This window comes from Vipera ursinii (genome assembly GCF_947247035.1).
Source record: "Vipera ursinii genome assembly, chromosome: 6".
Classification (NCBI taxonomy): domain Eukaryota; kingdom Metazoa; phylum Chordata; class Lepidosauria; order Squamata; family Viperidae; genus Vipera; species Vipera ursinii.
The window spans coordinates 50,618,355-50,642,216 of record NC_139515.1 but is presented as its reverse complement, the minus strand read 5'-3'; the positions used below and the strand labels follow the sequence as shown (position 1 = coordinate 50,642,216).

Sequence of the window (23,862 nt, the reverse complement as noted above, 5' to 3'; positions counted from 1 at the left end):
TGCACCTTCTCTGTAGCAGAACCTGCCTCTGGAATGGAGGTTCTCCCAAGATTCAAATAGTTCCCAATTTGATGGTGTTTTAAAGAAGCTTGAAACCCTGTCTCCTTCCCCAAGCTGTCGATGGGGCTGACTGAAGCCTAGTTTTAACTTGGGTTGTTTTCTTGTTTGTTGTAATTTTCTTGGTGAGGTTTCATATTTTAAATAATTTGTAAACCACCCAGAGTCAGTGGGACTTGGGCAGCATATAAATTTAATTAATGATAAAAAATAAAGTCAAAATTTATAACTGGGCCAATACTATGTCTAAAAAACAAATCATTATTGATATTAGGTGTGTTTTATCAGCTTCTCAGTGATTTTATGGTATAAAGGAAACTGTGGCAAATGATCAGCATTTATTTTAACTCTTATGTTCTTTTCTGTCACCTGTTCTATACTGATTATTTGGATTTGAACTCTTCTTTGGTTTTTGATCTAATGAGATTACTAAATGCAATTCTACTCTGCCCTGACCTTACCTTTTTAAATTCAGCACACTTTTTCATGGAGAAGGGGAGAATACCAGCATGATTTTTTTAAAAAAATTACATTTAGGCTAACCAGTCACTTATACAGCTTCTCCAAGACTAACATGCAATATGTTGAAAATACATAAAATTGTAACCTTAAGAATAATTTGTTCAACACAGAGGTTTATTTGCAAGTGAAAAAACAAGCAGCTTCATATTTTTATAAAAGTAAAAATGTTACATTTTTTCAAATACTGAAATATTATTTAAATATTTTAGGGTTTCAAATTATAACCCAGAAGGATTTGGATGAAAAAATACAGATGTGGAGATTCTTTTTCCAATGCGATTTACACCCTTGATTTTTCAATTCATCGTCAAACCATATTATATCTACAAATCAGATTCTAGTTTGAATTTGAAATTCTGATTGCCATTTACCCTATGCCTTGGAGATACCACAGTTTGTATATTCTTGCAGTAGTAAACTACTATTTGCTGAGAATCATACAAACAGCCAGGAAAGGAAATATGCAAGGAGGATGGGGTCTATACATTCATTATATGTTTTAATCTTCCAAATCATTCAAAGTATAGCACAAGCTATAAGCCAAACCATGCAGATTTAGGGATGCATGTCCCATATAAGGTAGCTGAGAACATTCCTGAATCTAAATTACCTCATGTTCTTTCAGTTGTTCTTTCCAAGTCTGTTCTTTCTTCAGCAATTCCTCTTCTATCACAGTCTGTTGTTGCTGTACAGAGGAAAGACTTTTGTTGTCACTATTTTAATTCATATTGGGATTTAACTATTCTCTGGAATCAATACACTATGCAGTCCCACTACAGTGGAATATTTTTACTTCCATTGATTTCAAGACAGGAAAAATAACATTTTCTGCTCTTTGTCATACCAAAATCATATCAAAATATCAGGATTACATTTAGTGGAAAGAATAATACATATATTTAATTTCTTCCCAATCCTTTTATAGGATTATATCTAATGCTATAAATAGAAAGAGATTTTGCAGTCCAGGCTAATATGCAACTAAAAATAACATTTGTGAACAGAATCCTCATTTTAATGAAGGGATTCTATTTCTGCAAAGAAAAGAAGGAAGGAAGGAAGGAAGGAAGGAAGGAAGGAAGGAAGGAAGGAAGGAAGGAAGGAAGGAAGAAAAAAAGAGCCCCATTTACAAATTAATTGAAGAATTACTCCAGAAAGGACAGGAATGTTTATGAGTAGGACTCCTGACCCCCAAATTATACAATTAAATATTGCAGAAATTATTTTTCAAAAAGCAAAATTATAATATCAAAAACAGAATTTCTTCAAAATGTTTTTCAAAGGCATTTACAGATAGCAAATGGTTACTTCAAATAGAGAAACTGTAATTTCTAGAGTATTTAAATGCACATACAGCAGGTCAGATCTCTGTAAATATATTTATGCCATTATACAAAATGAGATGGAAAAGAATTGAAACTGACAGAAAATGAAGTGTTTGTAAAATTCTAATCCTTCCAGATCGTCTTTATACACCATCTAAAGTCACTGTTGTGCGATAGGCAAATAAATAAATCTAGTCTCCTGGCTGTTAATATTTTAAATAACATTTTTGAAAACTAGAGCCCATAGTTTTAATTTATGACACTACCAAAGATAAATAAGATCTTTTTTGTACTTAGCAAAAAGGTGTTTGCTTTTTAAAATCATTTTAAAATTATTATCAGTTTTACTCTCGAGCATATAGATTAAGGTATTGAACTATGGGCAGGGAGACCCAAGATCTATTCTAGGTCATCCTCAGATACTGAAGTTTATTGGGTGATTGTGGGTCAGTCATGTTCACTCAGCCCAAAGATGTGGGGGAAAATAGGAGGAGCTCAACACCTTGACTTTACACAGTATTAAAAAAGATGGGTCAGTATTAAAATAAATAAAGTTAATGCTGACAAAGAATAAAGATTTAATCAATGACCAGCACATTAGAAAGAATTAAAACACCTATATAAGTTGCAAGTAGGGCTTGCTACTAACAGTCTCCTCAATGTACTCTATTGATCCTTATGAAGCTTAATTGGTAGTACAGATAGTCCACGACTTACAATCAATTGTTTAGTGGTTGTTCAAAGTTACAACGACACTGAAAAGAGTGATTTATGACCATTTTTCACACTTACAACTGTTGCAGCATCCCTGTAGTGATGTAATCAAAATTCAGATGCTTCGCAATTGGCATGCATTTATGACAGTTGCAGTGTCCTGGGTCATGTGATCATCTCCTGAGACCCTCTGAGAAGCAAAGTCAATGAGGAAGCCAGATTCACTTAAAAATCATATTACTACATTAACAACTGCAGTGATTCACTTAACGACTGTGTCAACAAAGATTGTAAATTGAGGCAAAAATCACTTAACAACTGTCTTGATTAGCAATGGAAAATTTGGGGTTAATTGTGGTCATAAGTCAAGGACTACCTGTATCTACATATATGAGGTAGAATGTGAGCCAGAGCTGCAGCGGGGAGAGGCTCTTCCCCAGCAAGCAAAGAGCTAAAGAAGCCTGGAGTCTTTGATATGCCTAAAGCGAAAAGCTGGACTTCGCTCAGCAGTTTGCAGGGTATATCTAGTAGCTATGCAAATAACTGCTTTAGTCTGGCAAGATTTTTGTCTATGGGCAAGTAACAATAAAGAAACTACTTAGAGGCAACTCCTTGTGTTGTTCTTGGTTCCTTGGTTCTGACCATATACAAACAAATTGTTGGCAGGCTCAAGAAATACAAGAACTTGCAAAAACAAAAACAAAAAACTAAAGGGATAAATACCCTCAAAATACCAAAGAGGACTGAACATGCTCAGTGGGGAGAGAATCTGATTGTTCAGTGAAAGAACAGGAAAAAAGAAAGAAAGAAAATGATATATCCTGAAAAGAGCACTTCACACGATAATAAAGGTAAAGGTAAAGGTTACCTTGCACGTGCGTGCTAGTCGTTTCCGACTCTAGGGGCCAGTGCTCATCTCTGTTTCAAAGCCGAAGAGCCAGCGCTTGTCCAAGGACGTCTCCATGGTCATGTGGCCAGCATGACTAGACGCCAAAGGCACACGGAACGCTGTTACCTTCCCACCGGAGTGGTCCCTATTTTTCTACTTGCATTTTTACGTGCTTTCGAACTGCTAGGTTGGCAGAAGCTGGGACAAGTAACAGGCGCTTACTCTGTTACGCGGCACTCGGGATTTGACCCGCCAAACTGCCGACCTTCAGATCGACAAGCTCAGCGTTCTAACCCACTGAGCCACCGCGTCCCTTCACACGATAATAGTTCATTGCAAAATTCAGTTGCTATATTATAGTTTACATAATATGACCTATAGGTATTGTTACTTATTCTCAATATATTACCGTGTTAAACATTTCTAAGTTCAGCCGTTCAGTTTCAAGTTCTTCTTGACGTAGTTGCCGTCTTCTCTTCTCTTCTTCATTTTGAGAGATTTCCATGTCCTTCTTGGCTTTCAGTTGATTCATTTTTTCTTCCTCTAGTACTTTTTGCTTTTCCAACCAATACTGATACTCCTGCTTGCACCTTTCTTCAACTTCTTGGAAACTAAAGTTGATGGGTATGTCATTGGCATCTAAAAGAATACATACATACATAAATATATGTTTTTCAGTAAAATCGTATCATTAATGCATGATGATTTTAAGAGATCTACATGCATTAAAATAAAGAGACCCTTCTTTTTATCAGTGCTGATCCATTTTAACACTTCCCTAAAGGCTACATTACAGTTGCCTCAGAACACAAGATGGGTGGCAAATAAATTTAATATAATAATCATTAGCAGTACTAGATAGATTTAAATTTAATAAAGAAATAAATTTAAAGATAAATTAGGATAGTGAACTTGGTGCCCACCAGTTCTGCTAATGACAAAATTAGTTCTAATCCCACAATCCTTTATCCTTAAAATATGTTTATATGAGGATTATTAATTATGTATTTGTTAATATACCTTTTTATAAAACAAAAGTTAAGTAAAAGTATATAATTTCATCAGACAATTAAAACAACTCTAAGAAAGACCAAGCTTTTTTTAAAATCGGGCAAAGTGATATAGAAAGCAGTGGCCTTCACCTCAATTGATACTTATATGTTTTTAACAATGCCTGTTCTGAAAAGAATCATGGGATTGCTATTTCATCAAAGTGGTGGTGGGGGGAAAAGGTAGACTTCTGGGACCTGAAAGAAAGAAAGGTGTTCCCTAATTCTTATTTAAAACAAATTTAATGCAATTAGAATTTGATTGCATATTTGTTTACCTGTCAAAGAATAGCCGTCAGCTATATTTTTAGAAGAAATATCTTGATTGGTTTTTAACTCAATAGTACTGCCTGATGCCTCGCTCATCTGCTCGTCTTCTATTTCAGATAGTACCTAAAAACCAGCAAATATTTTGAATCTTAAAATAATGAAAGCTCAGGACTACATGAAAGGATTTTTATTGCATAGAAATTTTTTTTAAAAAAACAGGCACTTTTTGTTATGAAAGAAAACTTCTAGAGTACCTGTATCAGCCACAATCCAAATATGTTTGGACAAAGAGCTGTTAGAAAAGTAGCACTTATTGCTCGACTGTTTGAAGAAGAGCTGGATTCTGCTTCCTTACTCTTTGTGAACTGCTTGTCAGAAATATCACTAATTTTGTCATAGGGAATTTTGTGTGCAACCACAACCACAGCTGGATCTGCATAGGCAGTGTAGCATAGGTTTGGATTTAAAATTTCTTAGCCAATTAGTGGCATCTGATTATTGAATATTTATTCAAACACTTTCACGTAAAAATGCTACCAAAGCATTTACGGTCTGACATGATACACTATACTAGTTGCAACTGCCAAAATTTATCTTATCCCTTTATTTTTTCTAAATAGAAAAATATTTTCATATGTCATGTTTATTAACCAAAAGAAATGCAACTACATCTTTAAAAAAAATAAATACTGCTGAAATAATAAAAAAGAAATAATTATAAGGACCTGATGTACATGTATATGTATTTTCTCTCACAGAAAAATATATAAAAATATGTGCAATCCTATACATCTGTTTCAGAAGTAAGGTAAAGGTAAAGGTTCCCCCGCACTAGGCGTGCTAGTCGTTTCTGACTCTAGGGGCCGGTGCTCATCTCCGTTTGAAAGCTGAAGAGCCAGCGCCTGTCCGAGGATGTCTCCGTGGTCATGTGGCCGGCATGACTAGATGCCAGAGGCACATGTAACGCTGTTACCTTCCCACTGTAGTGGTCCCTATTTTTCTACTTGCATTTTTATGTGCTTTCGAACTGCTAGGTTGGCAGAAGCTGGGACGAGTAACAGGTGCTCACTCTGTTACGCGGCACTTGGGATTCGACCCGCCAAACTGCCAACCTTCTGATCAACAAGCTCAGTGTCCTAACCCACTGAGCCACCGCGTCCCTGTTTCAGAAGCCACATTAAATATGTAGCAATCCAGACTAAACAACCACAACAGGGCTTAGTAAGATCGTTGGCAGACTTTTGGTGGCTAAGTGCCACATCAGAATTTGGGGAGGGGCTGAGGGATCTATCAACATGTTGGTGGGACTGGGTGAAGCACTGGACAATTATTAGCTTTCTAAACTGTGATATACATATTTTATCCCTTGTATAACTCTTTCCTTCTGCATTTCATCCTAAAATGACCTTCAGTTTTCAGCAGGCATGTACAAAGAGGGTTCTAGGGATCACTTAAAAGGATGTAGAGGTCACAGATTATCAACATCTGGCTTAGTGTTATGTGAGTATATTTCAAGATAAAAACCATATATACAAGTTTTAAAAATCTAGACAAAGTTTAATAATGTAAATACATTTTAAATTTTAAAATTCTTTCTATTATTAATTTCCAACTAAGATCTAAATCTTATTATTTACACACTTTGTTCAATGATCTTAGACTGATAACTTGTCAGTTTAAATAATTTCAATTAATTGTATGAAGATGAAATATAAAAACTAATTTATATAATTCTATTTTGGGTAATGATAATACTTAATTGCTGACTATATACTCAGAATCTAGAAAATCCAAATCTGTGATTCAATTGTTCCCATCTCTTCCTACAGCTAAGAATCACTGCAATCATTTATCTCTTAAAATAGTTCAGTATCACCAACAGTTCACTATGTGGACAAAGAATCTCACTGATGTAGCAGTATTTTCCATTCCAAATGCTCTCAGATGTGTGGACCTGAACTCCCAGAATTCTGGTTGATGAATGAGGTTGAGATCCACAAGAAAAAAGAGACAATTATCTAACCTTTCTATACTCACTTTCTAATTAGAATGATTTTTATGATTGTCTGAATGAAATATACTTCTTGGAAAATGAAGTATCCTTTAGATGATCTAGCCCCAAATCTCTAAAAAGCAAAAGATTAAAGAAGCTATCCAATGCATGCTTATCAGAGAATTATTAACTTAATTCCCACTGAACTAAGTTAGGCTCTTTTCAGCAAACAATGACAAAATAGCTATTTATTGATACTATAATTAAATTTTAAGTAAAAAGACTCTAAAGATTTGCTACGCAAAGATTATTAGTCCTTAAAACATCTGTTCAGTACTCAAAAGCCTCAGATTCACGTTTCATGCATTGTTTCAACCAATAAGAGTTTCCTTGTTCAGATTCAGCTGAATGATTTCTTTTCACCAACATAATTTGATTACAGGACAGCATAAATTGCTCTTGCTGAACTTATTTCAATTTCACCCAGTATAAAATATTAAAGTGCTATAAAATGGTGCAGGGAAATAAAATGCTGCAATCAGGTACATGCTTTTTTAAAAAATGTATGTAATACCCTTTTTTTGAATTCTTCTGGATCTTCATTATATTGAGAAGCTAATTCAGCTAAATATTCAGAACCATTGTTTGGAACAATATAATAGATATCACCTGCAAATGAAAAAAAAATCATTAGTCAGACTTTGTGAACACTAATTTTAATTCCTGAATATTCAAATGAAATATTTCTTGCAAGCCAGTTGAATTTCTGATGAACATAATTCTATATCTCAAAGATAACAAAATTAAACAAAAATGAAATACTTCAGACAGTTTCAGGCAATCTACTTAGCATCTTTTTCCAAGTAGACATGCTTAGGATTAGGGTGTTGGTGTCAACTCATTAGTCTTGAAACTACTGCATTTCTAATTTTATATCAAGAACTTGCCAAAAGACAATCAAAAGTATCACTCCAAACTGCAGGATTGGCCAAAATCTTCCAGGACTTTCATCGTCTAACAAACAAGAAAAAGAGAGAATACCACTCTATTCTCCCTATTTTGCTGTAATAGTCAGTCTATCTGAAATTATTACTCATCTTTCTATCTCCATCAATTCAAAGATTATATATATTTTATACCAAATCAGTTCTCCTTTAATAGGACTAGTATTAGTTAAGTATCATTCTTCCTCCCTGTCCTCAAACACTCACCAGCAGTTTTCTCCCTGGAACCCAATTATTGAGAAAATAGGTCCAGTATGCCCTAACATGTGATCACTAGACACTTCAGCAGAAATTAAGCAGTAATCTATTATTTTGCTTCATAATATTCTGCTTCATAATAAAAATGGTGGTTATTATTTGTAGAAATATATATTTAAATAGTTGAATATAGATGCAAAATAATATTACTTGAAGAACTTTTATAGAATATATGCCACATACTGATGAAAAAACACTTCGCTAAATCATTACTTACTTGAGATTTCAACGTTTTCCAAATCTTGCAACAGAAGCTTTTCTGCATTTTGACTTCTGCTTCTCACAAAATCTAAATACTGGATAACAGATTCTGGTAATTCTTCTGGAATCTAGATGTAGATTTTACATTATGTAAAATTGACAGTTATTACTATTAATTATATTTAGGTTAGATTTGTCTTCAACCTGTCCCTACATGTGCAAGATAGAACTAGAACTTTTGCAGCCCAAAGATAGTAGTCCTGTTAGACAGAACAGTAATTTTAGAAAGAGGAAGGGGAAAAATTGAATTAGCCCGATCTATGTTGATAGTTTGAAGAAAAGCTTGACTTACTCTCCTTTTAAGGTAAAATAAATTACTGAAGGGAGTAGAACTAAACTTTTTATTATAGTGCATTTTTAGGCAAAAGCATAGTCAATCATTTCATTTATAAAGTCCCAAATATATGATCTACGCATATTAACTCAGCATTCTGTCTTTAATTCATGTAGAGATAATCCAAGCATGTGGAAGGCCTCTATAGACCCCACCATCATGTCCAAGCCTTTCCTATCAATTTATATTCCCCAGGTCTTCCATTCACCTCTTTGGTGGTTGATGGAATGCAAGTCTATTAGTCATCTCTGCATGCAGAATATAAAACATATTTATGAAAGCAGAAGTAGATTCTTCTGGGAAAGAAAATGAAACAGGGAAGAAGTGTGAGAATATTCTCCCATACCCTGCCCCCAATTGCTGCAGAGTCTAAATAGCTCCCCAGATATTGCTGTAATTCTCTCTATTTGAAAAAGATTACTTACTCTGAGTTAAAAAAACCCCACAAATAAACAAGGATATACTTCTGTTCCATAGGGAAACAAAGAATTTTAACAATAAATTTAAATAAGATTTAAAATGGTCTTTAGCATTGCCAAAAGAGAAATAAGCATTTATTTATTTATTTATTAAATGTCTATCCTGCCTATCTTGCTGTGGGGCTACTCTAGGCGGGCTTACAACAATAAAAATGGAGAAATGAAAAGAAGTGTAAGCATAATGGAATATATAATGAAAATGAAAATGATACAGTGATATGAGAATAAAAAATGGACAGGTAGGGAAGCAGGGAGCGAAGGTTGATATCAATCTAGTAGCCACCTCTAATGTGTTACTCCCCCATTGGGTCCCCAGGCCAACTGGCAGAGCCAGGTATTCAGGCTCTTATGGAAAGATTGGAGGCAGATCTCACCTTGGAGAGTAGGATGTTTCGAAGAGTGGGTGCTATGGCAGAGAAAGCTGTTCTTCTGGATTCCAATAGTCAAAGAGTTGTTTGACTGATGGGATTCGAAGTAGGCTCTCTCTACTGGCACAAATTGGTAGGCTTGTCCTAGTGGGATAAGTCAGTTTATCATGTAGTCTGCATCTATGCTATTAAGGGCTTTAAAAGTCATAACCAACACCCTGAACTGTACCTGGAAGCAGACTGGTAGCCAGTGTATTTTGTGGAGCAGTGGTGTAATATAGGTCATTCTAGGGCCCCCAAAGACTGCTCTTGCTGCTGCACTTCGAATCAACTGAAGCTTCCAAATGGATTTCAGGGGTAGACCAATATGCAGGACATTTCAGTAATCCACATGAGAGATGACTAGGGCTTGACTTACTGAGTGAAGGGAGTCAAGATCCAGGTAGGGTTGTAGTTGGTGCACAAACCAAAGCTGTGCAAAGGCTCTCCTAGTCATGCCCACCACCTGCTCTTCGAGCAGGAGTTGTGAATTCAGGAGAACTGAATATGAATGAGGTAGTGCAACCCATCCAGAACTAAGGATGACAAAAACTCAGATTTTGGGGCTCCATGCACCCAAAGCCATTTGGTCTTTCTAGGTTCAGACAAAGCCTGTTGTCTCCCATTCAGATCCCAATAGCCTCCAGGGATCATGAGAATGTAGAAACAGCATCATTCAAGTCACCAGGTGTACAGATGTAGAGCTCAGTATCATCAGCATACTGATGATATCTCAACCCATAGTGACAGATGATCTCACTCAGCTGCTTCATGTTGATGTTAAATAGGAGAGGAGAAAGTAGCGAGTCCTGAGGAATGTTGTAAGTGAACTGTCGAGGAATGGATCTTTCACTCCCTATCAACACCAATTGGGACTGGCCCTGGAGAAAGGAGCTGAACCAGCACAAAACTGTACCTGGCAGCTCCAACACCCGTAGCTAGCTCAAAAGGACACCATGGCTAAAGGCAGCTGAGAGATCAAAGAGAGCCAGAATGATTGTATTGCCCCCATCTTGCTCTTGCCAGAGATTGTCCATAAGGGTGACCAAAACTGTCTCTGTCCCATAGCTGGGTCTGAATCTTGATGGAAAGGGGTCCAGAAAATCAGTTTCATCCAGGATCCCTTGAAGCTGCCAAGCAGCCACCTTTTCTACCATGTTCTATAAAAAGAGAAGATGGGAAATTGGACAAAAGTTGTCTAGGTAGGTGGAGTTGACCTTAAAAAGTCCTGAAAATGTGTCCTTTTGCAGTGAAGAATTTATCGCTGCATGAACCCCACCAGCTGGTCATCGTCCTGAAGGCTTTCACCAGCAAGGAAGGACAAGGGTCTAATTCCTAAATTGGAGTCAGAAAAATAAAAATACACCTCCAAAAAGGTTCAGAAAAGGGAAACGAAACTGGGGGAAAAAGCATTCTACATGAAAAGACCATATGTGTGGACATCTATATGGAGTAAGGGGACTAAATGATAAAACATGTGTGACATTATTACACAAATGCTGCAACTAACATATTTGTGTCAGGCATAAGGATACAAATATGTAATAACTACATTTGCATTATGATGTGTGTCATCGTTTGCTGTGCATGTTTCAGTATACAGACACAAAATGCTCTGTAAACATTCATTTTATCAGTCAGTCTGAGAATATTTACATATAGAACATCACAGATTATTTTATAAAGTTAATATAGTAAAATCTTTTTTATTGCTTCTACAGTATTCTTCTGGAATACTTACTGTTTCACTATCACTTGAACTTTCTGCTGATAAATCAGTATTACAATCGTCCGCTTCATATGAAGAATAGTTAATTTTCCTCAAGTCAAGTTCTATTTCTTCTTCAATTCCTATATCATCATACTCTTCTTCCATCCTTTCTATTGTAAAAATAAAGAATACATATAAACATCTGTTTATGTATGCATCTATCTAAATCTATGTATAAAATATTCATTTTTCTATTTACTGTTATCTTTAAGCCCTTAATTACAAAAGCCATATTAAAATAAAAAAGAACTTGTCTCACAAATAGTGAATGTAATGGTAGGAAAAATAATTAAAACATGCAAAATCTTAAAGTTGAGAATAGTTCTTGCATGAATATTTATTTATCCAGTCATGAATTGGATAACCTGTAAAATGCTCGTTAATCCATCTCCTCTCATATTGCCTGTGTTTACGTGTCTCTCTGTGTGGTACATATGAAGTTGCAACTCCCATCTTTTAAAAAATAGGAGCGTTCAAGTTTACATTAAAGTAACAACAGTCTATCCAATTTAAGGCTATCCAAGTTTGAGGTAGCATGTGCACAATTCAATTAAATATGAACAACGACCAGAAAGCATTCTTTCTTTCTCACGGTAACTATTACATAGGCATAGAAAGATAGATGGAATTATCTTTCTTTATCTCAGATTTTCAATTAACTCGTCCCTACCCTGCCCGTAGAGCTCCGCTTTCTTCTAAGTGCATGAGGACTACCAGTTCCATGATGCATTTGAAAAGCAATCCTGAAAAGCTTATTTGAAAGTATCCTGTTGAATGCTGGGAGTCGTAGTTTCGCGTTCTGTTTTCAGGTAAAAAGACTGGCCCGTTTCATCACGACGCTTAAAAAAAAATGTTCCATGATATTTCTTATTTGAAGATTGATTAGAATAATCCCTATTCTCGTTTATCGGAAACCCTTGATCTTTACTTGTTTCTGACGTCGCTAATCACCCACCTGATTTGAGAATGCAAGATTTCAGAGCAGCGAGCTTCACTGTTGCAGGAAGTGTAACCATAGTGACAGGAGACGTGGGCGGATTCGCCTTTGCTATGGGAGCTCAAAGTGACCGGAATAGAAAGAAAGCAAAGAGGCAAGCTGTGGAGGACCAGCGGCTGGTTTGTTGGGAATGAAAGGCTCTGTATTTCTGGAGATATTTCTACCCCTTTTCGTTATTCAAAATAGACATTCGTTTTGCAGTTTCGTGGCCGTTCGCCAACAGAAACCTTACCCCGATTTTCGACTCCCCTCTCCCTTCCCTGTTGAAAGGTAACTAGCCATAGTTAAAAGCAGGGGTCTTCAAACTTGGCCCTTTTATGACTTGTGGACTTCAACTCCCAGAATTCCTCAGCCAGGCACGCTGGCTGAGGAATTCTGGGAGTTGAAGTCCAAAACTCATAAAAGGGCTAAGTTTGAGGACCACTGGTTAAAAGTATTAGGAAACTATATCAAAGCAATAGTTGAGCTTAATGCAGTGGTGGGATCCAGCCGGTTCGCACCACTTCGGCAGAATCGGTAGCTAATTTTTTTTGTTGCCAGGCCCAAAATGGACATCCGGAAGCGGCAACCACACAGAGAACTGGTTGTTCACATACTTGAATCCCACCACTGGTTTAACGTAGTGCTTTTATATCATTCCAACGCTTAACTTTCAGTTATTGGGATTTAAAAATAGTTTATTGGTAAAGACTGTTTATGATTACATTAGCAACAGTTGGGTGGAATGGAATGATCAACCAGAGCAGGAACATGTAGATCCCTTATCACCACTACTACACCTCCAAAAATTTTAAAATTAATCGGGTCTTCCGATAAAATTATATTTGAATTCTGTAGCATAATTAAGAAAGGCAAATGTAAAATAGAATCCAGCTTCTGGATCAAGTATCCTTTTGCTTACTTTTAGCTTTGATTAAGACACTTGATATATTTTACTAAGAAGATGTTTTAAAATTGTTTGAAAAATACAATACATTAAACAGAACTATCAGTTTTTTTAAAGTACTCTGATATGTGTCACAATTCAATTTTGTTGCAACCATGAATAATTGTTTAACTGCTATATTCAGATACCAATTAAATAAAAATGAAAAAGTGGAAAAGAGAAACCTTGCCTTCATTCCTCAGAAGAGAAACTCTTCATAATAAAATATTTCTTAAAAATCTTCATGGGAGTTTTTCTGGTGAAAAGCAGTTGTATAATTGTATAATAAAATTGTGATGATCATATGTTTTATGTGTATCAGTCTTTCAAGTACTAAGTCTTATATTTCTAGTATTCAAAATCTTTAGATTTCATTTGATAAAAACAAGGCTTTTACTCCTGTTAGTATACATGCTTATATATGTACTTTATAATCTACATTTTAAAAAGGGAAAATTACTGTACGCTCCATTTTCCATCAACCATCACAGTACTGACCTCCCACAAGGTGGCAGCATTGTGTTATAATGCCTATCACATTAAAAATAAACCTAATTCAGTTACTGGGTCAGTGCATGACAAGATGTGTCCAGAACCAATGAGAGAAAGAAGGCTGCTTTAACTATAGGACAGTAAAAACAGCATTGTTAGATTAACAACATTTAGTCCCATTGGCTCCAATATCTACTAATATGTTAAGCCTTAACCTGATTTGCTGTTATATTTAAATACTATAAATAATTTTTAAACCAAAGAAAAGAAGAGTCCTATAGACTTCATTTTAAATAATTTTAAACTGCAGCTCTTTATGTCCATTGGCCTATCATAAATTGTGGGCAATTTTCTCATTGTAAGGGTCAGCAGCTACCAGAAGAACTTGAAGTTCCAAGAGGGCAAATTAGGAGACTCAAGCAGAGGCTTCAAGTCAAACAGAATTTTATTTGGCTAAGTGAACTTGCTGGGTGGAACACTGTCTGAAACACTGGCAGTTACATTCTGGTCCATCAGGATCTGATGGACTACACCAGGAGTCTTCAAACTTGGCCCTTTTATGACTTGTGGACTTCAGCTCCCAGAATTCCTCAGCCAGGCACGCTGGCTGAGGAATTATGGGAGCTGAAGTTCACAAGTCATAAAAGGGCCAAGTTTGAAGACCCCTGGACTACACCCCAAAGTTCTGAAAGAACTGGCAGTTGTAATCTCAGAACCACTGAACTATATCTTTCAAAGATCCTGGAGCACTGGGGAACTACCAGAGGTCTGGAAAAGAGTGGATGTAGTTCCCATCTTCAAAAAAAGGAAAAAAAATGGATCCAGGAAACTACAGACCTATCAGCCTGACCTCAATACCTGGGAAGATCTTAGAACAAACAACAAATCAGTGAACACCTAGAGGCAAACAAAGTCATTACCAAAAGCCAACATGGGTTTGTCAAAAACAGATCATGCCAGACAAATCTTATTGCATTCTTTGACCACGTGACAAAATTAGTGGATCAGAGGAATGCTGTGGATATAATTTACTTGGACTTCAATAAGGCATTTAAGAAAGTAGACCACATCCTACTACTTGATAAGATATAAAAATGTGGGTTATACAGCATCATCACCAGATGGATTTGTAGCTGGCTGACTGGCCGTACTCAGCGCGTGGCCCTCAATGGAAGTGCATCTGGGTGAGAGGATAGATGGGGAACTCATAAAATTTGCAGATGACACCAAGTTGGCAGGAATAGTCAACACTCCAGAAGATGGGCTTAAGATACAGAAGGATCTGGACAACTTGAACATTGGGCACTATCTAACACAAGAGTGTCAAACTCAATTTCATTGAGGGCCATATCAGCATTGCGGTTGCCCTCAGGGGGCTGGGTGGGTGTGGCCAGGGTGGGCATGGCCTACTGGGTGGGTGTGGCTAGAGTGCGTATGGCCTACTGGGTGGGCGTGGCCAGCTCTACATTGTTCGAATCAAGGGTGCCTATGGGGGCCTGGGCAGGAGTGGGACAGATCTGAGGGTCTCTGGCAGAAGGAGGGTCTCTGGGCCAGGGCCAAGGCAGTGGTGGCCATTCCCTCACTGTTTCCAGGATGGCTTTGCAGGCCGCATGAAACCACTTTGCGGGCCGGATCTGGCCCCCGGGTTTTGTGTTTGGCATGTCTGATCTAACAAAATGAAATTCAGTGGTGAAAAAAATAAGGTTCTACATTTAGGTGAGAAAAACCAAATACACAGGTATAACATAGTGGTATCTTGCTCAACGGTAGCAACTGTGAGAGGGATCTTGGAGTCCTAGTGGACAATCACTTAAATATGAGCCAGCAGGGATAGAATCAAGATCACATGAAGTGTTAATACCACTTTAGAATGCCTTGGTAAGGCCACACCTGGAATACTGCATCCAGTTTTGGTCACCACGATGTAAAAAAAGATGTTGAGACTCTAGAAAGAGTATAGAAAACAGCAACAAAGATGATTAGGGGACTGGAGGCTAAAACATAAAGAACAGTTGCTGGAATTGGGTATGTCTAGTTTAATGAAGAGAAAGACAATAGGTGATATGATAGCAGGGTTCCAATACCTCAGAGATTGCCACAAAGAAGAGGCAGTCAAGCTATTCTCAAAAGTATCTGAAGGCAGGACAAGAAGCAATGGATGAAAACTAACCAAAGAGAAGCAACCTAAAACTAAGGAGAAATTTCCTGACAGTTAGAACATTTAATCAGTGGAACAACCTGCCTCCAGAAGTTTTGAATGCTCAAACACTGGAGGTTTTTAAGAAGAGACTAGACAGCCATTTGTCTGAAATGGTATAGGGTTTCCTGCCTAAGCAGGGGTTTGGACTAGATGACCTCCAAGATCCATTCCAACTTTGATTGATTTGATTGATTGATTGATTATATTTATATGCCGCCCTTCTCCCTAAGGACTCAGGGCGGCTCACAGCAATAAAAACTAAAAAAAGAACATGAAAATACAAAATTTAAAAAAGAATATTTTTTTATTGAAAAGTTTTACAATACATTTTTGAATACAACACCCCTCCCCCTCCCCTCTCCCCAACCCTCCCCAACCTTCCCCTCCCCCCTCCCCGACTTCCCAGAGCTAAATACATGGTATAAAAATACAAACAAACATAATCTAAAATATGCAAACAACAATAAAATATTAAATTCTATCGCACTTTAACTCTTAGTAAAATAACTACAAGCTAGTTATACATCATATAAATCCGCTACTTATTCAAATGCTAAGTGAAACTTTTTAGTCCCATATTTATTCTGAATATAATCAATCCATCTCCTCCACTCCACAATGTATCTCTGTTGCGATTGGTCTTTCAAATACACTGAGATCTTTGCCATTTCCGCCAAGTTAGAAACTTTTAAAGTCCATTCTTCTATAGTCGGCAGTTCTTCCTTCTTCCAATATTGCGCTACTAAAAGTCTCGCTGCCATAATTAAATTCAACATCAACTTAGTATCTACAACGGTGGTATCTGTAATAATACCCAATAAAAACAGTTGCGGAGAAAACTTTATCCTTTTCTTAAATATTTTTTGCATGTTCCACCAAATTTTAATCCAAAAAGCTTTAACCTTTTTACAAGTCCACCATATATGAAAATACGTTGCATCCTCACAACCACACCTCCAACATTTGGGGTGGCAGTTCGGATACATACTTGCTAATTTTTTAGAATCTAAGTGCCACCTATAAAACATTTTATAAAAATTCTCTCTTAAATTTTGGGCCTGTGTAAATTTTACATTTCTCACCCAGATCTTTTCCCAAGTATCCATTGTAATAACTTCTTGAAAATTCTGAGCCCACTTTATCATACAGTCTTTAACAAGTTCTGTCTCTGAATCAATTTCTATCAATGCAGTATATATCCTTTTTATGTGTGCTTGACCTTGATCTCTAATTTGCTTTACCAAATTTTCATCAATCATTGAAAAACCAGTTTTCTGGTCCTCTTTCCATCTAGCCTGTAATTGCCCATACTGAAACCAAGTTTGTACAATCTTTTCTTCTTTTAAAATATTATATGGCTTTAATTGCCATACATTCCTCTCAAAACTTAAAATTTCCTTATATGTAGTCACATCATGTTTAAATCCCACATTTATATTTTCTATTGCGTGTTTAGGTATTGCCCAAATAGGTATCTTATAATTTAACTTATGTCTATACTTTTTCCAGACTCGCAACAGAGCATATCTTAAAATATGTATCTTAAACACATTATCCACCTTCTTATCATACAATAAATATGCATGCCATCCAAATAACAAATCATGACCCTCAAGGTTTAATAATCTCGCTTGTGTTAAATTAAACCAGTCACTTATCGCTGACAAAGCAGCAGCGATAATTTAAATTCTTTAAAAAAGAATTAAACAGTAGATATGTTCAATACATAGTAATTTAACCCCATAAAACCAAATTTAAAATCATAGTCAGTCCAGGCCCAATTGTTGAAACATCCATTCTCTTCAGGTCACAGCGAAAGGACTGAAGGTCGGGGGCCATCCGCAGCTCCGGAGGCAACTCATTCCAGAGAGTCTGCGCAACCACAGAGAAGGCTCTCCCCTTAGGGGTCACCAGCTGGCATTGCTTAACCGATGGAACTGTGAGGAGGCCGACTCTGCAGGATGATGATGATGATGATCCACATGGTGGTCACTTAGGCCTTTCTATTTATATACAGGTAACAACCAACCAAAAGGTGACACTTGTGATTAACCAATAATCTTTTATTACTTTCCCACTCTTTCCCCTGTCTCTGGGTCTGTGTATGTGATCTTTCTGCCTTCACAAAATGGCATCTCTAACACAAACACAGTGTACAGAAGCAAAAATGGTGGTTTTTAGGCTAATAACAAGAATAACCTTTTCTACAATCCCTATATCATGCTGTAGCAGCTACTGAGGAAAGTCTTAATTATGGTGCTCCTTACACAACAGTTCCATGTTACATATTGACTGTAGGTCTCAAAAAAGAAAATCAGTATTATCTGAACAGCTAGAATGCAGTTTCATGATGGATTATAATGAATAGTAGCAACATTAGATAGCCTTTCAGCAGATGCCCAACATTCATGTCAGTATTTCTTTTCCCTTTGAAGCAGGGGTAATTCCTCCTTGAACTGATACACTGTTCCACTCTCTGCACCTAAATTAAAGGAAAAAGAAAGTATCTTAACTCAGCTTTCCCCAAATTGGATCTCTTCATTTATATTGGGATTGCAACTTTCAGAATTTTTGAGCCATATTTTATTTATTTACTTTATTTATTTGTATCTAGCCTTTATTGTACAAATAACTCATGGTGGTGGACATATCCAACATACTTTCCTCCTCATATTTTCCCCTCAATAAACAACCCTCTGAGGTGAGTTGGGCTGAGAGAGAATGGCCCAAGGTGATCCAACTGGCTTTCATGGCTAGGGCAGAACTCTTGTTTTCTTGTCCACACTGGCTCTCTTCAATATTCAATATTTCATCTTAAATACTGATGGGAAATTCTTTGAGTTTCAGACCCCAAAAATGTAGAAAACTCCAGTTTGTGGTAACTTGATGGCAGCAATAGGTGGTTTATAGGGATGTCTTGCTTTTTGCCCCATAAATAAAGAATTTATGGCCCTGAGGATGGTTTAGTGAATAATTTGAATATTTCAGTGGGGTTGCACAAGCTAAAGATTTGGTATGTCCTCAGTCCTCAATTCGGATATTTCTCGTCTGAAATTTCCATGAGGAAAGTTATGAAATAATTAACATTTGTCTCTTCCCTCACTGATGGAAATGTTCTGTAATGAAAATATTCAGATTACATATCCTTTTCCTTTCCTTTCCACTTATCCTCATAAGTGATAGCGAATAATGGACAGTATAAAAGCTATCAAGAAATCAGTGTATAATGTTACCTCAGCCTTCTGATTTAACCTTGAAAACATATGTATACATGTATTAAAACACTTTGTATAGCAGTCCATCTCATGAAGGTAACAGTCTACAGAGATTAAAATCACTTCCCCAAAACAATAGCAGAGAATATAAAATAAATCTAAAACCCTCGTGTCATAATGCAGTGTTTCTTAAACTTTTTTTTCCTCTCAGAACTCCTTCTGACTTTAAAAATTATGGAGGACTCCAAAAGCCTTTTTATGTGGGTTATATTTATCAATATTTACATATTAAAAATTAAAATTGGTTCATTCACTAATGCAACTGCTTCTCACAATTGTTTGCTGAGATTTTAATACTGTATTATTTTTTAACATAGACTGGCAAATAATTTTGATTTCAAGAACCCCTGAAAGAGTATTGAGGGATCCCCTGGGATCCCAAGGCTACACTATAAGAAAAACTGCTATAAAATGCATGCTTGGGATTGAGGAGCAGTTCTCTTTCTAAGACAAATATATATATATATACTTAACCGCTGGTCCAAAGCCTGTGTGAACACTGAGGTCTTTAATGCCTTGTGAATGGGCAGTAGTCACTGATATCTGGATCTCCAACAAGATGCTGTTGCACACAGCAAGCACAGCAACAGAGAAGGCATAATTCCTGGGGTTCACCAGCTGATGTTGTTTAAAAGACAGAATGTGGATAGATGAAAGCAACAGAGCTCATGGACCCTAGATGTTTTTTCTAGAGACCAGAAACTCACACAATTGTTTCTGTGTGCATGAGTGTGTAAAGCAAAAGAAATACTTAACCCATTATTAAATCTTACCATTAAATTCAGTATTTTTAGCTAAGTATGTTTTTCATATACTATATTGCATATGGAAACAAATATCTTGTACAGCTTCTTAAATGATGAACCAATAATAAATTCCAATAAATCTAGTTTATATTTGTCTTGACTCAGAGAGGCCAGGGCAGTTCAGGACAGCGTGACAGTAACTTAATCCAACTGATTCTCAGTCTCTATAATCCAAATCTGGCATCTTGACTACGACACTTAACTGGCTTTGGGTGATTAAAACGTTTCTCCCTTTTCTCCTTTTCTTTTAGAGTGAGGGAACAAAACAAAATTATGCAGAACGACTACATTACAACTTCAGAATTTTCATCAATGCTTTTTGCTTGATGATCTTAATTTTTCATTAAAAGGATTGTGTAAGAACACCTTTACTTGGTTATGAAGAGTATGAGACATTTTTAAATGTTTGTTTGACTGCAGCAAGTCACTATTTTGACAGAACATGGATCCAGCCCATATTACATGGCACATTATAATGGATTTATTTATTCTATTAGTTGGTTATCCTAGGAAATTTGACTTGAATTATCCTACCTTTCATTTGTTTACAACTTCAAAGAATGAATCAGACACTGGGTATTTACTAGTCCAGACAGGATCACATACCCTTGCTCAATTTTTCTTTCATCTCAAGAGAAATGATTGTTTAAGCAAGGGCAGGGTGGAGCTGACAGTTCCACTGAGAACAAGTTGCCTCTGGATGACCCATGTGCATTAAAAGCAGGAGATTCATGTTGCAATCACAAAATGTTAAATTTAATAACTAAGTAATAGGTCCCATTTGTAGAATGATACTTAATTCTTAGTAAATATGTAATGTGTATGCCATGAAATACATCCACGTTTGTACATGCAGATAAAGTGCAATTCTACATTGTCCCAGCTTTTTTCTTGAGCAAATCTCAGAAATTCCAATCCAAATTGTAGTGGATTAGCAATGGGGTTGGGACTCAGTCTCCCAGTGCCAAACCTGTGGAAAACTGCTGTCCTGCAGTCTCCTCACAAGGAGCAGCTGTCTGAAGCACATGTGTCTACTTATCAATTCTTTGGTCTTTGCCATGGTCATCAGCTCCAGCTCCAGTTTATCCACATGAACAACTATTTTATGAAGTTATTACCAATATCAGTATAAGACTATAGATATCCCCTCAGATTGTATTTTATTTCAGTCACACATAAACTCCTATTAGAAGAAATTCATCTCTCTTTGTTCTACAGCAGGGATGTCAAACTGTCGTGCCCACCCCAGCTCCGGCAAGGGAAAAAAAGTTACAATATCTCGCGACACGTCACATGACATGGCGAGTTTGACACCCCTTTTCTACATAGTTGCTGTTGGAGTCATTACACTATATGTTGTAGATGACTTCTGTTTTTTTCCCTCTGGGGCTGCTGGGTGTTTTGGTTTATTTAGGATGTTTTAGAGGGATTTAGTTGGTTTGTATGCTATGCTGATGTCATGTGATTGCAGTAGTCTCTTGGTGATTTCAGAGTTGTTTTTGATATATGGCAGTGTTATTTCATCATTTGTGTTGGTTGTGCAATATTGGATTGAATGCCCAGGCAGGTTTTGATGAATTTGCATGGATATCCATTTTGTTGCAAGATGTTAAACAGATCGTCTATACAACATCTTCCAACAAAATGGATATCTGTGCAACTTCAAAGTTCTCAGGTATGAGAAGAGCTCAATGGGAGTTCTTAATTGGCCTACAGTTTTCTTTGTCTTCTATAAATTGGTGATTAGTCAAACATATAGTCTTATGTGCAGCCTTAAGATTCTTAACTATAGTATTTGTGTACTTCTACTTGAAAATGGGGAGAAACTTATGTGCTGCTAATATTTACAGCTATAAGGATACAAGGATTTGTTATAAGAATATCCTGTATTGAAATAAAGAGACTTGAAAGCCATACATTATTTGGGCATTTAAAATTGTTTTATGAGTCATAAAATCTTGATTGTCAAAGACTGAAAGAAGATATCTCCCTGGACTTAACTTTTGCCTTCATCTGCAGAGACAAATCAAGGAAATCAAATGACACAATTATAGACCATACAGTAGTTATTTCCGTGCTGTCTATTTTATTCCATTTTATTTTTCTTTCTTTTTGTTTGAAACCACAGAATAAGACACTTGTTTTAAAATCTACTTGGCAGTCATGGAAAAATGGATTGATAACCATCTAATAAAAACAAAGATAAGAGAACAAACTGCTTGGTTTTTTGAAACATAATTCATGCAGTAGTAGATAATACAGAGAGAATGCAAGCAACCTTGCAGAAATAAAAACATTATAAATAGGATTTGAAAACAAGGAATAAGTGTTAGAAATTCAAAATCAAGACTGAATTTTCCTAGTAATATGCTTTCCAATTTGCATGCAAAGACAGGATTTGGTTCTAACTAAAGAAGCAGATAACTAGCTTTATGCCATCTCAGTTTCAGGTCCAAAGTGGCAAACCAGCACCACAACAGCAGGGAGTTTCCTTTCATTGCAGACACAACTTTCTAGTCTAGTTCAGTGCTTTGATCACAAACGTTATGGAAATGATGTCTTCTGACAATAAGGTGATTAGAAAAATCTGGGTAGGAAGTGTCATTTGAAGGACAAAGCCTGCATTTTTGATTTCCCACCACTAATTTTGGCTTGGTTTAAATAACCTGATTATATCTCAGTTTTCCTTCAGTGCCATTGGAATTTCACATTTTGAAAATGAAACTCATGGAGACATATGATCAAAGTTTTGCTCTGGGGATTTGACAAAGAAAAATAATCTGGTATTAGCATCTTTTAAACAGTCAAAGAAACAGAATTTTATTTATAAAACATAGAACTGGAAAAATCAGATGAATTTTAAGAATCCCCTTGTTATTTATACTAGAACTACCATTATAAAGGACAGTTCTTTATGTCAGATACCTTTGAATTAATTAATTATTTTTTTTTGTTTCCTTTATAAAGCAAAGTTATAAATATAAACAATTAATTCTTATATTCTTAGGAACCACTTTTAAATTTGCCCATTATTCAGGTTTGTCCTTTATTTTTCCCCCAAAAATATGGTCACTGTAATATATACATGACCTTATACATTTGTTTATGTTTGTATGTTTGATACATTTGATATATATCCAATGAAAGCATGGGTCATTTTTTTCATCAACATAAATAATGTGCTTATACTTTTGTATGCTTCCTTGCCATTAGTGCAATTCCTGAGTTGAACTAGTTCTGAAGAATAGCAGGCACTGCATCTTTTCCCCCCTAATGTAGCATTTGTTCAGATTTGTTCAGTAACAAGTGCTCACTCTGTTACACGGCACTTGGGATTCGACCCGCCAAACTACTGACCTTCTGATCAACAAGCTCAGCATCCTAACCCACTGAGCCACCGCATCCCTATTCATATACATACATACATATACATACACATACACACACACAAACACAAACACACACACACACACACACACACACATTAGATGGCACCTGACAGGAACAGATTTAATAGGACATATATTTAGTTCAGTATTGAATTAGGTATACAATGTAAACAATATAATGCAAAAAAATAATTCTTTTTAGCTATGAATAAGACCTGATTCTAATATTATGGTATTTAACTGATATGTAGGGACAATGAAGTTAAAATATTCTGTATTTTTCCCTTATGTGAGTTCTTAACAAATTATTTTCCCACGTCAGGCAACTAACAACTGATATTTATTCTTAACAATACAACATTAAAGAAGCACTGACAGAAAATACCTTGGCAATGTACATAGAGATGTTATCCAAACTTGGGGCTTTCTAAGTAGGCTTTACTAT

At 36.2% G+C, this 23,862-nt stretch overlaps 1 protein-coding gene across 1 annotated transcript in view; it reads right to left on the bottom strand.

The window, feature by feature from the left end:
• LRRIQ1 (leucine rich repeats and IQ motif containing 1) overlaps window positions 1–11,438 on the bottom strand; it is a gene marked incomplete at its 5' end in the record, with an annotated part of 112,919 nt that extends 101,481 nt beyond the window's left edge. Inside the window, 6 exons of the mRNA XM_083365242.1 lie at window positions 1,190–1,264; window positions 3,917–4,146; window positions 4,835–4,949; window positions 7,394–7,488; window positions 8,299–8,410; window positions 11,304–11,438. Coding sequence (XP_083221368.1) covers window positions 1,190–1,264; window positions 3,917–4,146; window positions 4,835–4,949; window positions 7,394–7,488; window positions 8,299–8,410; window positions 11,304–11,438 — 762 coding nt within the window. The remainder of the gene's footprint in view (window positions 1–1,189; window positions 1,265–3,916; window positions 4,147–4,834; window positions 4,950–7,393; window positions 7,489–8,298; window positions 8,411–11,303) is intronic.
• Window positions 11,439–23,862: the final 12,424 nt, after the last annotated feature.